Source organism: Mastomys coucha, unplaced genomic scaffold, assembly GCF_008632895.1.
Source record: "Mastomys coucha isolate ucsf_1 unplaced genomic scaffold, UCSF_Mcou_1 pScaffold15, whole genome shotgun sequence".
In the NCBI taxonomy this organism is placed as follows: domain Eukaryota; kingdom Metazoa; phylum Chordata; class Mammalia; order Rodentia; family Muridae; genus Mastomys; species Mastomys coucha.
In genome coordinates this window covers 46361591-46378309 of record NW_022196897.1, presented here as the reverse complement: position 1 = coordinate 46378309, position 16719 = coordinate 46361591, and the positions used below count along the sequence as shown (strand labels likewise).

The window sequence follows — 16719 nt, the reverse complement described above, 5'->3', positions numbered from 1 at the left end:
AAACCAAACAACCCCCCCCCCAAAAAAAACAAAAAACAAACCAAAACAAAAAACCAAAAAAACAATCCTCAATTATGCTGCTCTATTTCTTCTGAGCAACTGGTAGTATGGCAACACACAGTATGTGTGAGGAACCACTTTAATACTGGGAAAAACATCAAAAGAGGTATGGAGCTCTATTTTGGGTTTGTTTGTTGGTTTGGTTTGCCTACTTATGTAGTTCTGAACATTTTGGAACGTGCTATGTAGACCAGGCTGGTCTTGACCTCACAGAGATCCACTCGCCTCTATCTCCCAAGTGCTAGGAATAAAGGCTTGTACTGTTATGCCCTACACATTGAGTTTTACTCTCATGTACACTGTGTGTGCAAGTGCAGTGGAAGACAAAAAGGTAGCTGCCTCAAAAAGGAATAGGTGGAAAGAGATAGAGACAATCTGATCTGATACCCTCTTATGTTCTCTATGTGTATGCACATATGCTCACACAGACAGACAGACAGACAGGCAGGCACACACACAGACATACACACGGCTACGTGTGCATGCAACACACACACACACACACACACACACACACACACACACACACACACGAATCTTTTCTCAAGGGCAGCCACACAGTTTCTGCTCTATTTCTAGAGCTGAGCTGAAGATCCCAGATCCCGGTTTTGGTAACACAGTACTTCAAAGCACAGCCCTTTAGCATACTGACTCCTCACAAAGAGAAAGCCTCACAGGTCGCCCGGGCAGGAGCCTCTCTTCCTACCCAAATGCCAGCTTCTCTGCTCCAGTGAACCTCTTTCCCAGGCCTATCAACCAAGAAACTGATGCAGATCTCAGGAAGGAAGATAAGAATTGAGCCACCCCCAGAGCAGAGAGCAGACTTAGCTACAGACTGTCAGCTCTTCTTCTGGCCCATTTAGTCCTCTAAAAATGATTTAGCTTCACATTCTCCACTTCCTTTCCCTTTATGCTGCATATGGAAGTTCCTGCTCTGTGATGGGCTATTGGATACTCACTTTTCTTCCTTGCCTAACTCCTGGGCATGCAATAAACTTCCAGACCGAATGCTGAAGTGTGGGAGAGAAGGTGGAAACTCCCTTGCAACTTTAAGTCTTAAAACAGAGGCAGCTCTCTCCTGTTCCTTCAATTAATGGGTGAGTGGAAGAGAGAGCAGCCCTCTTTAATACCTTTAGGATAAATGTATTTGTCACCCGAAAATAGAATAAGGGTGCACAAAGTTTACCTACAGAGTTTAAGGCACAGAGAGGAGGTGGCCATCACAGAATCCCAAAGCACTAATTGCTCTCTGTCCAGTATGACTCTTTCTGAGCTGTCTGGGCTACTTGGAAGAAATTTGAGCTCTAGAAGGAAAGATAGTAGCAGCCAAGCTTCCTTATAAATGTACCTTATTTGGTAAACCCAGCTGGTGTCTGGCTGCTTCCAGCTCCCCATCACTCAGCTCTGTTACCCACCATCCCTGCAAATCAAGCATTTCCTATGGAGATGCAGAGGTACAGCGGAAGGCCAAAGACGGCTGGATTCTCAACACACACGCTGTCTTTTGTAAAAACATGCCAGTCTCCCTGGCGAATACTTGGGAGGGCAAAGGAAGTTCTGCACACTCAGCATCGTGGCTTTCCCTTCATCCCTTCCCTGGTTTTGAAATGATTTATTTAGAGGCACTTTAAGGATTCTGGAGAAACGGTTCTTCTCATTTTAACTAGTTTATGTTTCTCTAACTAAGCACAAATCAATTCCCCCCGACCCCCAAGGACATCAAACTCATGGGCTGGAAAAAAGTCTCAGTGGCCATCTACAGGCTCCCATGAGCCACTGGGTAAGTACAGAGCTGGAGTACCAACTGTTATCACCTCGTACACGGGTACAGAGCTGGAGTACCAACTGTTATCACCTTGTACACGGCTCACCTTGTCCAGTGTGTCTGTCAGAGCATCCAACATCTGTATCTTGGCGACATTTGTGATGGTACTGTGAAGATGAGAAGAAACTTTAAATACTTTTTGGCTAAAGAGATGATTCAGTCAGTAAGTGCTTGCAAACTTAAGGATCGAGTTTGGTCTATAGAAAATAAGTGAGTAAGTAAATAAATAAATAAAACCAGATTTGGAGGTGTGTATCTGTTATCCCAGCACTGGGGAGGCAGAGAAAGAGGCTGACTGGCCAGGTAGCCTAGTCTATTTGGTGAGGCCCAGGCTAATGAAAAAGCCTGTTATAAACAAAAGGCAAATTTTACACACACACACACACACACACATATATACAAATACATATGTATATGTATACATACATATGTAATACATTTTATATATATAATATATAAAACATGTTTTATGTTTTTTTTTTTTTGAAAAAAATCTACTGGAGAGACTAAATGATTTGTGTAGGGTTTTACTATGCTCAGCAACACCTAGAGAACAAATGTTCTGCCTCCATGTACCAACAATGAGCCACACCAAGCTTTATAAAGCAAGCTCTTATTACAATTGATTTTTATCTTTTCATTGAAGTATTGCATACATACTATAGGCATGTAGTTTATGGTTCCATAAACTGAAAACACTTGTCAATTCAGTGACCTTTGGGGAAAAGTAGTTCCCTGAAACCAAGCCGCATGGATGAGTTCTGTCCTTGGCTTTCACCAGTAAGCCACCGATATCGTATATTCTCTGTGTCTACCTTCTTTCTCTCTGGCTATGCGGTGTTGTAGGAGGTTTCAGTTGGGCCCCAGTCCAGAGTGTAGCCTGGGGGCTTTTTAGTTTTTCTAAAAACTGGCTTTTTAGATTAGCCAAAGAAGTGAGCTCAATAAAGTGGAGAAGTTCTGAGAAAGATACCTGAGGTCAACTTTAGGCTTCTACATGTGTGAACATGCCTGTACATGAACACTACACACGCACGCGCGCACACACATACACATGCAAAAGTCCAGTATAAAAGGTGAAAGGAACAAAGCAATTACAGTCTGTTTCCCTCTACATTCTCCCTGTGAGACTAAAGCAGGTGTCTGAACATCCTTTTATCAACTCCTTTTGAACAACTCACTAGTGTTCCATGGAAACCAATCTCTGAAGCATTCCTCATTGGGCCGCTTGGAGGAATCAGGCCAATATGTCTATTTCTTTTCCAAATGCACTCATTTTCCTTAAGCAAGTCTCTGGGTGGTTGGACTATCTGTGTATGGGATACACCAACTCATGCCTCTAACTTTATAATCTCAAAGTCTTGGTAGAAGAAGCGGGGAGACAACAGCTCCAGTACTGGTTTGCTTTCAGGTTCGCCTTAGGTAGGGTTTCAGTTGCTCTGAGAAACACTATGACCCTAAGCAACTTGGGGAGGAAAGGGTTTATTTCATCTTATACATCCAAGGAAGAGCCCATCACTAAGGGAAGTCAGGACAGGAACTCAGGCAGGGTAGGAACCTGGAGGCAGGAACTGATACAGAGGCCATGGAGGAGAGCTGCTTGCTGGCTTGCTCCTCATGGCTTGCTCAGCCTTCTTTCTCATAGAACCCAGAACCACCAGTGTAGGGGTGGCACTGCCTACAGTGAGCTGGGCCATCCTGTATCAATGATCAATTGAGAATATGTTCCATAGGCTTGCCCACAGGCCTATGGGGTGGGAGCATTTTCCTTATTGAGTTTCCCAAGTTACTCTAGTCTGTGTCAAGTTGACATAGAACTAACCGGAACATGGTGGCTACTAGTTTCTTAAGTGAGTGGTGAGACGTGGTCAGGTGCATTTAGTACCATTTAGAAGGAAGGAGACATCTGTGTGGCCACAGAGAGGAGAGTGGGTAGGGTATGATGGGAACCCAGGGAACACTCCTGTTGGTAGCCCAGAACACTGTTCACCTCTACCCAAGCCTGGCTGCCTCCCCTGGAATTCCTGGAACCTTGGTTTGTTCCTGATTAATTCTGGAAGCAGAACTCTAAGCAATCCCTACCTTGTTTTCTCCAATCCTGTCTTTTTTGTGTGTCTTTCCAAAATGCCCATCTCTTGTTTTTTGGAAATTCGCATCCTTCCAGCTTTCACTGGAAACAAACAAACAAACAAAAAACACCAGCATGCACATTAGAACAGCTTTGTCTCTTAGACAGGACTCACATCCAAGTTTACGAATTTACATAGAAAAAAACGTTTATCTAAATAACAGAATTAAAAAAAAAAACCAAAAACCAAAACAAAACAAAACAAAAAACTAAGGAAGCCAGGGTAGGGAGGAAGGTCTGGGGTTTACTTTTTTACACTCGGAGAGGTAGAATCAAGGTTGAAAGCAGAAGGTCATACCTGAATTTAGGAGGAATAGCAACATACTCCCTTAGGCATTTAGTGGAAATTTTTTTTCTCTTGTTATCAAACCAATTACATTCTTCAAGATAGCAACCCATAATTACAATGTGACCCTTTGTTTTCCCACAAGATTAAAGCTTTCGCATGGCTTGCATTTTTGTTTTTTCAACGGAAGCTTTCAAAAGCCAGATTCTAAGAGATGAGCCAAAATTCAGGGTGCTGACAGACGTTTAATTCAAACAAGGGGCTTTGAATTCCGGAGGCTGGCCACCTTCCTCTCAGACCCCAAACCTCCGTGCTGACAGAGCTCTCAGCCATCTTAGTGAGTAATTAAACTGTATTAATAGTCACGCCATTCAAGAGTTCAATTAGTGTTAATTAGGCTACAGATGACCTAAAAGCAATTTCAGTGTTTAACAGTGTCAGCCGAAATCAAAGTTGAAAAAGGAACAGCCTGTTTCAGACTGCAAGTCAAAACAAATTCCTTCCTCTTTTCCCAGAAAAATCCCACATCTCACATCTGACAAGCTCGAAGGAGAAGTGGCTCCTGCTGACACTGATTTGCTTGAACCTGCTAATTCTCTTTGGACGATTTGCTAAAACTAATTTCAATAAGGTAAAAAGTAAAGAAAACCTACTTCTCAGAGCTTTTGTGTGCTGACTGTATCACTATTCTTAATAAATTTTAATACTTAACTCCTTTGATCCGACATACATGCAGAAGGAGTGCAGTCAAGAAACATGAAAAGATTGGTGAAACCCTTCCCACCCACCACCTCTAGTTCCCAGTTCCTGGTCTCTACCCACAGATAGTTTATACATTATTTGTTTTAAATGGCAGCATAAGATACTAACTGTTCTGTGTTTGGCTTATTCACCCCCTGCTCCCCTCCACACCAACCATACATTTTATAGAACATTCAACATTTCTGTATTTTTATCTGCATCTTTCTTCTTACTGTCTTTTGCAATTCCATTATGAAAACCCGTGTTTACTTAGCCACTTTGCTAATGCTAAGCATCTCATGTGTTTCCAATTCATTATGTTCATAAACAAAGTTTCCATGAGTATCCTTCTTATACATAACTGTACCAGCACACGTTTATATACCTGTGGGATGTATTTCTAGAAGTGACTTTGCTAGGTGCATTTGGAATGTTGTTGAATCTTGTTGAATTGGCCCTCCACAGAGGTCACACTGGTTTACAGTCTCCTCAGCTACTGTGGCAACAATTGTTTCTCCAGACAATGAGCTAGAAAATGTTTCATCTTATCAACCAGTAAGCTAAACCTTAGAACTAAAATAGGCATGGAGAAGCTGATTTGGATCCTGTAAGCATCTGGAAGCAGATGGAGGCCCAACCCCCTGCCTTCATTCCCCACTATTGGTTTCATCTGGGTCACCTGCTGATTTCTACTCCTTAGGTGCTAGAGAAGAGGGGGGAAGCAGAATGGGCTGGTCTGGGAGAGAAGATGACCCCACATTACCCTCCCCGATTCTTCTTGTATTTAAACCTAATGGATCAGCAGTTACAAGTGCTTGCTCCTTCTTCTGAGAATTGGCTTGGTTCCCAGCACCCATGACAGCTCACAGTCACCTGTAATGCCAGCTCCTGGGGAATCTAACACAAACATCCATTAATACAAAAAAATTAAATCTTAAGCTTCAGTTTCAAGTCAGGACTTGGAAGATGAAGTTGGAGATCATGTATCCCTTTGCCTGTCCCTCTTCCTAATACACATAGATCAAATTTCCTCTCTGCTTTTGATCGCCACTTATGGCTTTAAATGACATGTTGGGGAAAATGGCCAAACTTAGCTACTTGGGGCTGCCAGAGCCAAAGCTTTTGTCTTAAAACTCCAGGTTACAGTAACTCATTGCTTTAATTTGCATTTCCTTTTTGTTTTTACAGCTTAAGCTTCTTTTAAAAGGTATTTGTATTTACTTTTCTATGAGCTGTTCTTGGATTTTTGTCCAGTTCTCTGAAACCTCTGTTGGATTACTTCCCTGTTGGAGTCTTCTTGTCCTCTTTTCCTTACTGAATTTTAAGAGCTGCGTGTGAAATGCATTACAAATATAAAATAGTTAATTGTGCCATTTACTGCTTTTATCTTTTACTTATTGATAATGTCTCCCCATTGTAAACCTTACGAGGACTTGTCAATCTCCTACAGGTTTGTGAGGATGTGGTATTTTACAGACATTCTCTGCTGTCTTGTAGAAGTTCAGTGGTTTCATCCTGTAAAGTCAGACTCTGGTTTTATACTTATGTGCTTGGTCCTTCAATGATATATTGGTAAAATCCATATGGAGGAGGCAGGTCTGTCTTGTTTTGTTTTGAGGCTGTTGAGACCAGATTATGTTATGAACCCAGGGCTCCCTGTGTAGCCCAAGCTGGCCTCCCACTGCCAATCCTCTAGCCTTGCCTTCTGTGTGCCGCAGTTACTGCCGAGCACCACCGCACCTGACTTGATGGAAGTTTTTTTGAGATGATCTAAATTTGAAAATTAATCTTTTCTCTATTGAGAAATGCACTTTGAAATATCAATTTGAAATGCACTTTTACTTCATACTGAGTTCTTAGACACACACACATGCACACACATGTATATGTCATATATATGTGTGTGTGTATATGACATACACACACACACACACACACACACACACACACACACACACGTATGATGTGCATCACCACACCTGGATAAACTTATGGATAGTTTTAAAAGGGGAGATTCATGTCATTGTCCCCTGGTGTTTTTGTGTTTAGGATACCTGTGACTTTCTATTGTCCCCCTGGTGTTTCTGTTTGAGGGTACCTGTGACTTTCTATTGTTTGCCTCTTCTGAGTCCCTTGGGAATTTTTTCAGGTCAATCCTACACATTTTCGCTGATGCTCACACTTCATAAATACTTCTGTAAGTCAGGTCTCTTCTTCATGCCCAAACTAAGAACTTAAAGCTGAAAAAATTAATTGAATACCAGTAAGTTTATTTTAATTGATTTTACATTTGAGATATAGTGAATTATATTATTGCTTATTTTGGCTTTCTATAGGTTTACTTAGATTTTCCAGGTGGAAAAAAAATACATGTAATTTACAGAGAGTCATAGATCTCCTTTAGAAAAATGTTCAATGGTGGTGATTGTGAACATCTTTGCCTTCCTTATTTTTAAAAGCTTATGTTTTTTTATTAAATGTAATATATTCTTTGGGTGTCCATCTCTTCCTACACATTTATCTGTTTACATACATACATACATATTATAAATTTTCATCACATTTAGGGACTATTCTCATTCTATGTCATTCTATTATTTGAAGAAATACTGAATTTCAGCAAATGCATCTTCACATTTATAGATATGTTCATATGAGTTTTTTCCCTAATGTGTTTCATTAATTAGATCATTGCTTTGGCAATGTTGACTTCATTTGGAAGAACTCATAGAGACTCCAAAGGAGGGTGCTAAGAGAGGGGGAAGAGGTTTCAGTCACAGGAGGAGCTGTGGAATCAGTCAGGCCACTGGAGGGGGGCTGTGAGTACCATCAGCAAACTTCTGAAGGGTCATGTGTCATATTGGGGTGATCCTTAGGAAATACTGGACAAAGTAAGGCATCTCCACGCTCCTGAAGCTAGGAGGCTGCTGTGATTTGCCTATGGTTTGAGTTATCCTCAAAGGGCTGATGATCAGAGAAGCTGGTCCTCAGTGTGTCTATAATGGGAGTGGGATGTATTAAGAGGTATGGCCTCTTGGGAGACCCTAAGGTCAGTTGGGAGTGGCCCTTGGAAGGGATATAGGGACCCAGTTTATCTTCCTCCTGCCTTGTGCTGGATGCGTCTAGCTCTTTTACCAACAGAGTCTTCACCAGAGACTCAATCTTCAGAACTCAGAGCTAAACAAGCCCATTTGATTTATAGAGTTAGCCTGCCTGAGGGAGGTATCTCATTATACATGAGATGAATACAATGACTGTGAGCTAAGTATCTAGTTTTCTTTCTGCCAGGGTTCCCACAATCCTCAAAAAGGAATAAATCCCATTGTTCAGAGGTATTCTTAAGAATAAAGATACGTAAGCCAGACTGGCCAAATGACTCAGTGGGTAAGGTGCTTGCCACCTAACCTGAGAGCTTGATCCTCAGGACCCACATGGTAGAAGGAGAGAACTGACTCTTGCAGATTATCTTCTGACTTCCACACATGCTACCCATACATATAAATACATGTAAATTTTTTAAAATGGGAATACTTCTAATAAGATACATAAACCTTTCATTTATGGTAGGCACTTGATAATTAGTAGTTATTATTTAGATTGATTGATTGATTTTTGGCTTTTAGAGATAGGGTATCTCTGTGTAGCTCTGGCTATCCTGGAACTCACTCTGTAAAATCAGGCTGGCTTCAAACTCAGAGATCTGACTACCTCCCTAGTGCTGGGACCAAAGGTGTACCCCACCACAACCTGGCTTATTTCGATTTATTTTAGGTTGCTCCAGAAGGAGAGGGCAGAGTGAATATCAAATAAAAAAGATTTCCGAATAGTTTGTGTTATTCAATGTGTAGTACATTGGTGGTACAACAGTCAGTGCCTCTTGGCGTATTAAGGAGGTTGTTCTTTCATGAGCATCCTAGGAGAATTCTGGGGAATTTAGGAGAAATGGAGTGAACAAGTCATAATCAGTGAGATTCTTACTATGATCCTAAACCTTCTAATCTACTGTGAAAAGAATATCCATCATTGGCTTATTTTGGAAAGAACATAACCACTCAACAGAGAAACAAACAGCAAAGGGTATTCTAGAAACCCACACTGCAGCTCTTCATTCTAAAGAATAAAACAGGAACATCTAGGGAAGACAATTTGATCTGTGGCAAGACACAGACGCTATCCCCATTCGGTGGGTGGATGTATTGATTTATAGAGTGATGTTCTCACTCACTTGTGGTGAATGAACCAGTTGAAACCAGTTTGTGGGAAGGTCATTTTCAAAGCTCTGCTGGGAACACTGGTCTCACTGGTCTCCCAGGATCTAGATAAATCACCACCGTAGTCCACGAAAATCACACCCTGGCCCATTTTGTTGATACCATGGAAGGACTTGTCCAAGGAATCCCTGTGTCTAAATCAATGCTTTTAAGCTTACACGCACCCCCCAACTCCAGCTTCATATTCAGAATATATTTCCTTTAAAATCTTTGTATAAAACCAACTGCAATTCAATGAAGTAAATTATGAATAGGTTTACTATCTTTAAGGACCACATGTACAAATTTGAACACAAATACAGTAAGATTTTCAGGACTTTTGGTGAGAAGAATGAATTAGAATCTACAGAAGTATAAAAAGATGTTCTTTTGGGTTGTTTCATTAGGAATCCTAAGTTGGTGCAGGAGGATTGAAACTTTCCCTTCCTGCCTCTGAGGTAAAGCTGAGAGCTCTTGTGGTAGATTTTGTGGTTTGTAATTTTTCAAAGATAGATCTTGTAGTTTCAGATTCTACATAACTTCCTGTTAAGGTTTTTTTTTTTTTTTTTTCAGTATTTGGTAGAGAGTAGTCAAGACAAAAACCAGTCTGTAAGAAAAAGTAGTCCTTTCTGTCCCTCGACTGTGGAGTGAGGATATAAGAAAGCAAGAAAACACGAAGTTTGTGTACATTCTGCTTTATGACTGAAAACTTATTTGAAGATCTTATTAAAGGGCAAATGCTTATAAAATGCTCAGGGTGCATTCCAAGTTGACTTGTCAGAGAGTTTTTGGTTGTCAGTCAAGAGCCCTGAAAAATTCTCAATAAAAAAGGATTTTTAGAGCAGGAAAGTTTTGTCACAAAGCCAGTTTTATTTTCCAGTCTCAGGGCTGTGTAGCTTTAGTGCAGTCTCTTGGCGTCTCTGAGTTTTAGTTTGCTCCTTTGTGGTGCTTCTCTGTAGAACACTGTTTACCTGGAGGGCTGCTGCCATATCTAGAAGTTTCTGTGCTGTGCAGCGCAAGGTTGACTGAGTGAATGGCAGCTACCCATGCAGTCACCAGGCTCTTCTCACCATATTTTGGGCAGTGGATCTCACACACTTCTTTTCTAACCCCCTCCCCCGAATCCGTCCTCCCTACTCTGAATGAGTCAGACTGACAAGAATCAAGACTTCCTTCTGTTTAGTTTTCATGTATTCTTAAAATTATTTTCTGGGGGGGGGGGGAAGGATCTCACTATCTAGTCCCAGCTGGCCTGGAATTCTCTTTGTAGACCAGGCTGTTCTTGAAAGCACAGAAATCTACCTGGGTCTGCCCCCCTGAGTGTTGAGATTAAAGGCATGCACCACTATGCCATGGCTTATTTTTTTATTTTAATGGAATATCTTTTATGTATTATAGCCTTTTTATGAGTACATGTTGTTATGTTGTGTTTCTTACTTGTCTCTCTCCCCCTCACTGCTGGACCCCATCCTCCGTGCCCTCCATTTTGTTTTAAGTGGCACAGGTCTGTAGGCAGTTATGGTCACCTATGGGGTTCTTCATGATACGCCTGCCCCATAAACTTTCCTCTTTCCCACATGAGTCAGAAAATGCCTCTTGCGGTTCACAGCTGAATCTCTGTACAGCTCTCATTCTTTGGGATAAAATCAATTCAAAAAGGGCAAGACTGGAGATGAACTCTGGAGAGACTGCTAATCTTTCTGTTCATCATGCATCTAGCTCCCCTGGACCACCTTCTACGTACAAACTTGGTATTGCTGTTCATGTAATGTTTAGTTCTTATAAAACTAAGAGAAGCCTGGTGCTGGTGGTATACACCTTTAATCCTAGCACTGGGGATACAGAGGTAAGTGGATCTTTGAGTTCAAGGCCTGCCTAGTCTACAGAGTGAGTTCCAGGACAGCCAAGACTACACAGAGAAACCCTGTCTGGGAAAACCAACCCTTTCCAGAACAAAAAAAAAAATCCTAAGAGAAAGGTAAATCAAAAAAGCAGGAAATCCAGGCTACTTTGTGATTAACATTGTCTTGTTTCAGGGCATAGATGTAAAATCAAGGCTAATAGTGGTGTGATATATTACATTAATACACATAAAGGAAGTGCCCCCCCTCACATGCATAGGTGGGAAGCTTCCAGCTGGCTGACTTCTGAGTGGTTTCCTTCATAACTACGCTGCGAGCACTAATGTCTTCCCCCCTGTGACTGTTTTCTGTCTGGACCACTGCAGCAGGTGCCTGTGAGGCTCCCACATCTGAGTCCAAAAGGATCATTCTGCCGACTCCAGTGGGCTTTCTGAGGCCTGCGTTTCAAAGGGATCATCGTTCAAGTGCCAGGTACTTTATATTAACTTTATATTAAATTTCATCCTCACAATAGCCTTACCAGATTGATGTTATTTTTTTTTTAAATCCCCTTCCAGAGGTAAGAAAACTGAGGCTCAGAGAGAGATATAGATTAGAAGTGAAGTGCAAACCCGACCTTGTCCGGTTCTGACTGCCACGCCTTCCCATCCCCCCATATGAGATTAGCCCCCTGCTGTCAGACATCTGTATTTTGCTTCTAAACGTCAGGTGAAGATTTAATAGAATTTTTGGCACCTTATTAGTTCTGTTCCATAAATAAAACTTTGCATCATTGCAAACTGGTTCAGACTTTAAATAAAGAAAGGGGGTGGGGTCGGGGGAGAGACCAGCTGAAGGATAAAACTTCTTTGTTCTCTTGTGCTCAGTGGGAGAGCAAGCCTGCCTTCATCTCCATCCCAATTATCCCAAAGCCCTTATCTACAGTGTCACAGTTCATAATAATTCATTGTCATGCCAGAGGCAGTGTGACATACTTGATGGAGTCATGGTGTGCTATGTACACAGAGTAATTAGCAATCATTAGTGATGGGGATGGGAAGTTCCCCCGTGGTATCATTCAAACTTTCATTTAAGTTAACTTTGTGCAAGAATGTACTGTGGCAAGTCAGATTCTTAGGTAGATCTTTTTTTACCCCCCTGAAGGACTGGAGTAGAGACAGCAGGAAGAGAGTGGTGCATTTCTTTTTACCCATGCAATATGAGTCCCTCTTCTAACAACTTTCCCATCTGCTCCCCTATTCGTTTGCATCAACACCTTTAACATTTTAACATTACAAACTGCTAAATTCAACTACAAGTGTGGAATGTCGATAAACTGACCAAGGAGACTGGCCATGGTGTCTAGAATAAGTCCAGAAGACTCCAAATTCTACTGGGCTGCCTTCTGGAAAGCGCTGGGTCTGTATCAGATCCTCACCCTTTGCAAAGCCTGTGCCTGTCCTACCTGCCAGCAGCTAAGAGCCCTCTGCCTCCTCTCAGACGTGACAAAGAATCATACAAATAACTGGATTTGTAAATGGAGACAGGCAAGCACAAAGCAGCCAGGCTTTTGAGATGCCAGGGGAAAAGGATAAGCAATTGAAAGGATGTAAAACTGACTAAAAGTAGGCCTGTTCATGCTAGCTAAGCTATGTAAACATACGCTTAGTTACTGGAGAACCACTTTCTAGAGTCCACAGAATTGACGTCAATAGCATGGATTTAAAAGAAGGAAGACTCTAGTTGTTACAGCCTCTGCAGAGCTTGGGTGCTTATTAAAAATGCTTCTCAGTTTCTGTGTTGAGAGCATTGCCCAAGCCCAAAGAAATGGGGGAAGCAAAAAGGGGGGAGTGTTCTCTGCATGGAAGTCAGTATGAGGTCAGCTCACCACAGGCATCTCAGAGAAACCAAGTATGAAAGGTAGGGTTCCCCAAGGTGCTAACACCCAGGTGAGGGTATGTCAACTACCATGGAAGAGCTTAGGCTGCTGGAAGTTAAAGCAACAAGTGGTGGGTGGTCAATCTCGGCTCTGTTGAGCTACTTCTAGGAGGATGGATGCGATCGATCGATCGACTGATCGATCGCCGTAGCCTTTTGCTGTGGGAGCGAGGTCAGGTGGGGGGACCTACCTGCTGGAGCATGCCGCCCTTTCAGCGGGGAAGGCAGAACTTGTACTTCATTTGCCATGGTGCCTGTGTGCCAGTGCTCTGAGGCTGAGTGCCAGTTCTAACTGGCTCATCTCACCTCACTAAGGCTTTATAGCTGCAGGGGGCGGGGCCCCTTGAGGGCATTGCTGAGCAACAACTGGCCTCATCGGTAAGCTTCCCTGGGACCTGAGTCTCCTTGGCAAGCCTTCTCTTTCCTCAGTCTGGACAAGCCTTCTCTTTCTTTAGTCTGGGAAAGCCAGGTAGATGTTTACAGGAGAGAGGGAGGTCTGAGGAGAATGTAGAGAAAATCCAGTCTGGATGAATTCTTTTTAACATCAAGGATTCTCTCCGGTAAGAGCTGTGTATCAGTGTGAGGTCCTTGTCACGTCCAGGCATGTCACAATGGACAAGACAGGGTCTTTGCTTTCAGACATCTGTGGTCTTTCTAAAAGACAATACAAGCGAGTACCTTGCTTTTTTTTTAAGGGTTCCAGTGTTGAGCACTCATGCTAAGAAAAGAATTGCAGTGTGGACAGAGACTTCTGTGCAAGTGTATTAACTATGCATTTCTTTCCTTTCTCATATTGCTTGTTTGTTTTAAAACAGGGCACTTAAGAGCCCAGCCATCTTTCCAGTCCTTTTGACTTTTATTTTGAGACAGGGTCCTGTTTAATTTCTCAGGCCAGGCCCAAACTTAAGTCTTTTTGTCTCTGCCTCCTCAGAGTTAGAATCCTAGGTATATGTAACCACATCTAATGTAAATAGCCAACAGAAGCTTAGCTAAACTAAGATGTGGCCAAGAGAATGCCGTGTGCTGCATATTCCAAATCATGTTTCAAATAATATTTAGTGATGCAGAAATATCAGTGGTAATATAGTGAAATGGTAGTCTGGAAACCAATAGATGTAAATGTGCGAACTAAAGCTTATTTTTGTATCTCTAGGGCCAACAATTAGCAGACAGTACTTGGACAAACTGCTCTCCCATCAAAGACTGCCCTTCAGCCAGGTGTGGTAGCGCATGCTTTTAATCCTAGCACTTGGGAGGCAGAGGCAGGTGGATCTCTGTGAGTTCGAGGCCAACCTGGTCTATACCGTTAATTCCAGGGCTATGTAGAGAGAAACTGTCTCAAAAGCAAACAAAACAAACCAAACAAACAAAAAGTCAAAATGTCAGTGACGATGTTAGAGCAATAGGAGCTCTTACACATAGTTATGAGAATACAAAAAAAAAGTAAAATGTTAAAGTCAATTCAACATACTTAGCACGTATTGTACAACCAATAATCAAATTGCTGGGAAATCTCCTAAGAGAAATAAAAACTTTTATATATGTAGAACCCTTTGTAGAGATGTCTATAGTACTTCTTCTCTTCAAGAGTGACAGAAGTTAGAGACAACCCCAGAGCCCATTAACTGCAGAGTGGACAAACTGCGTGCTATGTGTGCACAATAGACTACATACAACTCAGGAACAGGAAGTGCAGCACAGAGGAACCCCCCCCCCCCGAAACACTATGCAAAATGAAATATGTTGGGCTGGAAAAGAAACCAAAACATAGATCAGGTTGCTTGCTGTATAATTTCATACATAACACAAACTAGATGTGATGGCATGTGCCTTTCATCCTAATTCTGAGGAGGCAGAGACAAAGAGACTAGTAAGCATGGGGAGGCTGACCTGAGAAATTTAACAGGACCCTGACTCAAAATAAAAGTCAAAGGACTGGAAAAATGGCTCAGCTCTTAAGAACAATGCTCTTAATCAATCAATCAATCAATCAATTAAGCAATCAATCAAACAAACAAACCACAAAGAATGCTGCTCTTGAAGAGGACTGGAGTTCAGTTCCCAGCATCCACAGCAGGTGTCTCCTGTAACTCTAGCTTGAAGGGATTTGGTACCCTCCTCAGGTCTCCTTGGACACTGGAGGTGTCCACTTAAATAAAAAAAAAATTAATGACAAAAGTTCTCAGCGTCAGAGCTCTTAGATAGCCTAGAGGAGGCCTGTTCAATCCCCAGCATGGGAGAGAAGAGAAGGGAAGGGGTTCAAATGACACGAACAGTAATCGAACAGCAACAGAGGAAATGAGAGAGGTTCAACTACAAAGGAGCAGGAGGGGACTTAGAGGTGGTGGTGGAGCTATGCTGTATCTTGATTATTGGCGTGGTTGCATGAATCACAGGCCATATACACCTTCTATAAAAATGATGGATATTACTATATGTGACATACATCTCAATAAACAATATGAGTATCTGCTTATTAAATAAGTTGATGAACATGTACTATAAAAATGTTGAAAGATTGTTTATAAGTAGTCTATTACCTGATGATTTTTTTTTTAGAAAATTATTTTTTAATTTATTTCTATTAACTGTGTGTGCAGGGGCTCACACACGTGTTTATTCATGGGCATAAAATTATTGGAACATTGTGTATAGATTTGACTCTGCTTACAAGTATATGTGACACACAATGAATTTCATGTTTCGACTTGGGATCCATCCCCAAAGAGATCTCATGTGTGGATTCCAAGATTTGAAAAAGCACAAACTAGACCCTTTGGTGCTGAGCATCCCAGTGAAGGGCTTCTCAGCCTGTAAGGGGTGGGATGACCATTAGCTTTATCCTTGACTCCTAAAAAGAAAATAAACTAAAAGTTTATAACAGGACTATGAAAGTGATCTATAAAAGAGAGTCGTAACCCGTGAAGAGACAAACCACCTGTTTAACTGTGGGAAGCGATGGGGGCGGGGGGGGAGAAAACCGGGCCATCTGTGCTTCGGCTTCTGGGTGGTCTCTTCCCACTCCCTTGCCCATCTCCACTCCTGTGGCAGGAGTCAGGCATCCATTCTGAGCACCTTGGTATACAGTGAGCTTCCAGTGTCACCAGAAGCCCCGGTCTGTGTTGTGGTTCGTGAGCTAAGTGGAGTCAGCATTATCTGCTTTGGGAAAATGCTGCTAGAACGTCTGTAAGGATGAAAGCCTCTGTGGAGAAGAGCAACATGTCATTACCCCTGAGTAGGCTTATAAACCTCTTTTAAAAGGAGGCATTGGTGTGGGTGACTCCGGTGGAGGAGTAGTCCTTGTAGGACCGAGGCCTTGGGAAATGTGCTTAGTAATGGTAAAAGCCTAGTAAAATGCATTCTCTCACAGCACTGAGGTTTTCAGACAGCCTTTCGACGTTTAAATGAAAGGCCAGGATGACGTTAATGACATTAGTCAGGCTTCACTTTCAGGCAAGCACTTTCTTCTCTAATTTGTGTGTGCGGTGATGTTGCTACACTTCTCAGGCCGTGTATTTCTGCCGTGTGCATCTCACTTTTGTATTATGCTCCTTCTCCCTAGTGTTAATTACATGGTATATCTCATGCCACACTCTGAAAGTACGAATAATCTGTGTCAGAAGTCATAGGCAGGTAACATTATGACCACAAGG

The 16719-nt window shown here is 42.1% G+C and overlaps 1 protein-coding gene across 1 annotated transcript in view; it reads right to left on the bottom strand.

Annotated features, from left to right (window-relative positions):
* Positions 1-13554, bottom strand: part of Dapl1 (death associated protein like 1) — a 20231-nt gene extending 6677 nt beyond the window's left edge. Inside the window, exons 1-3 of the mRNA XM_031370328.1 lie at positions 13258-13554; positions 3965-4052; positions 1932-1992 (exon numbers count right to left, since the gene is read on the bottom strand). Of these exons, the coding sequence (XP_031226188.1) occupies positions 1932-1992; positions 3965-4052; positions 13258-13315 (207 nt within the window). The 5' untranslated portion in view covers positions 13316-13554. The remainder of the gene's footprint in view (positions 1-1931; positions 1993-3964; positions 4053-13257) is intronic.
* Between the last annotated feature and the right edge of the window lie 3165 nt (positions 13555-16719).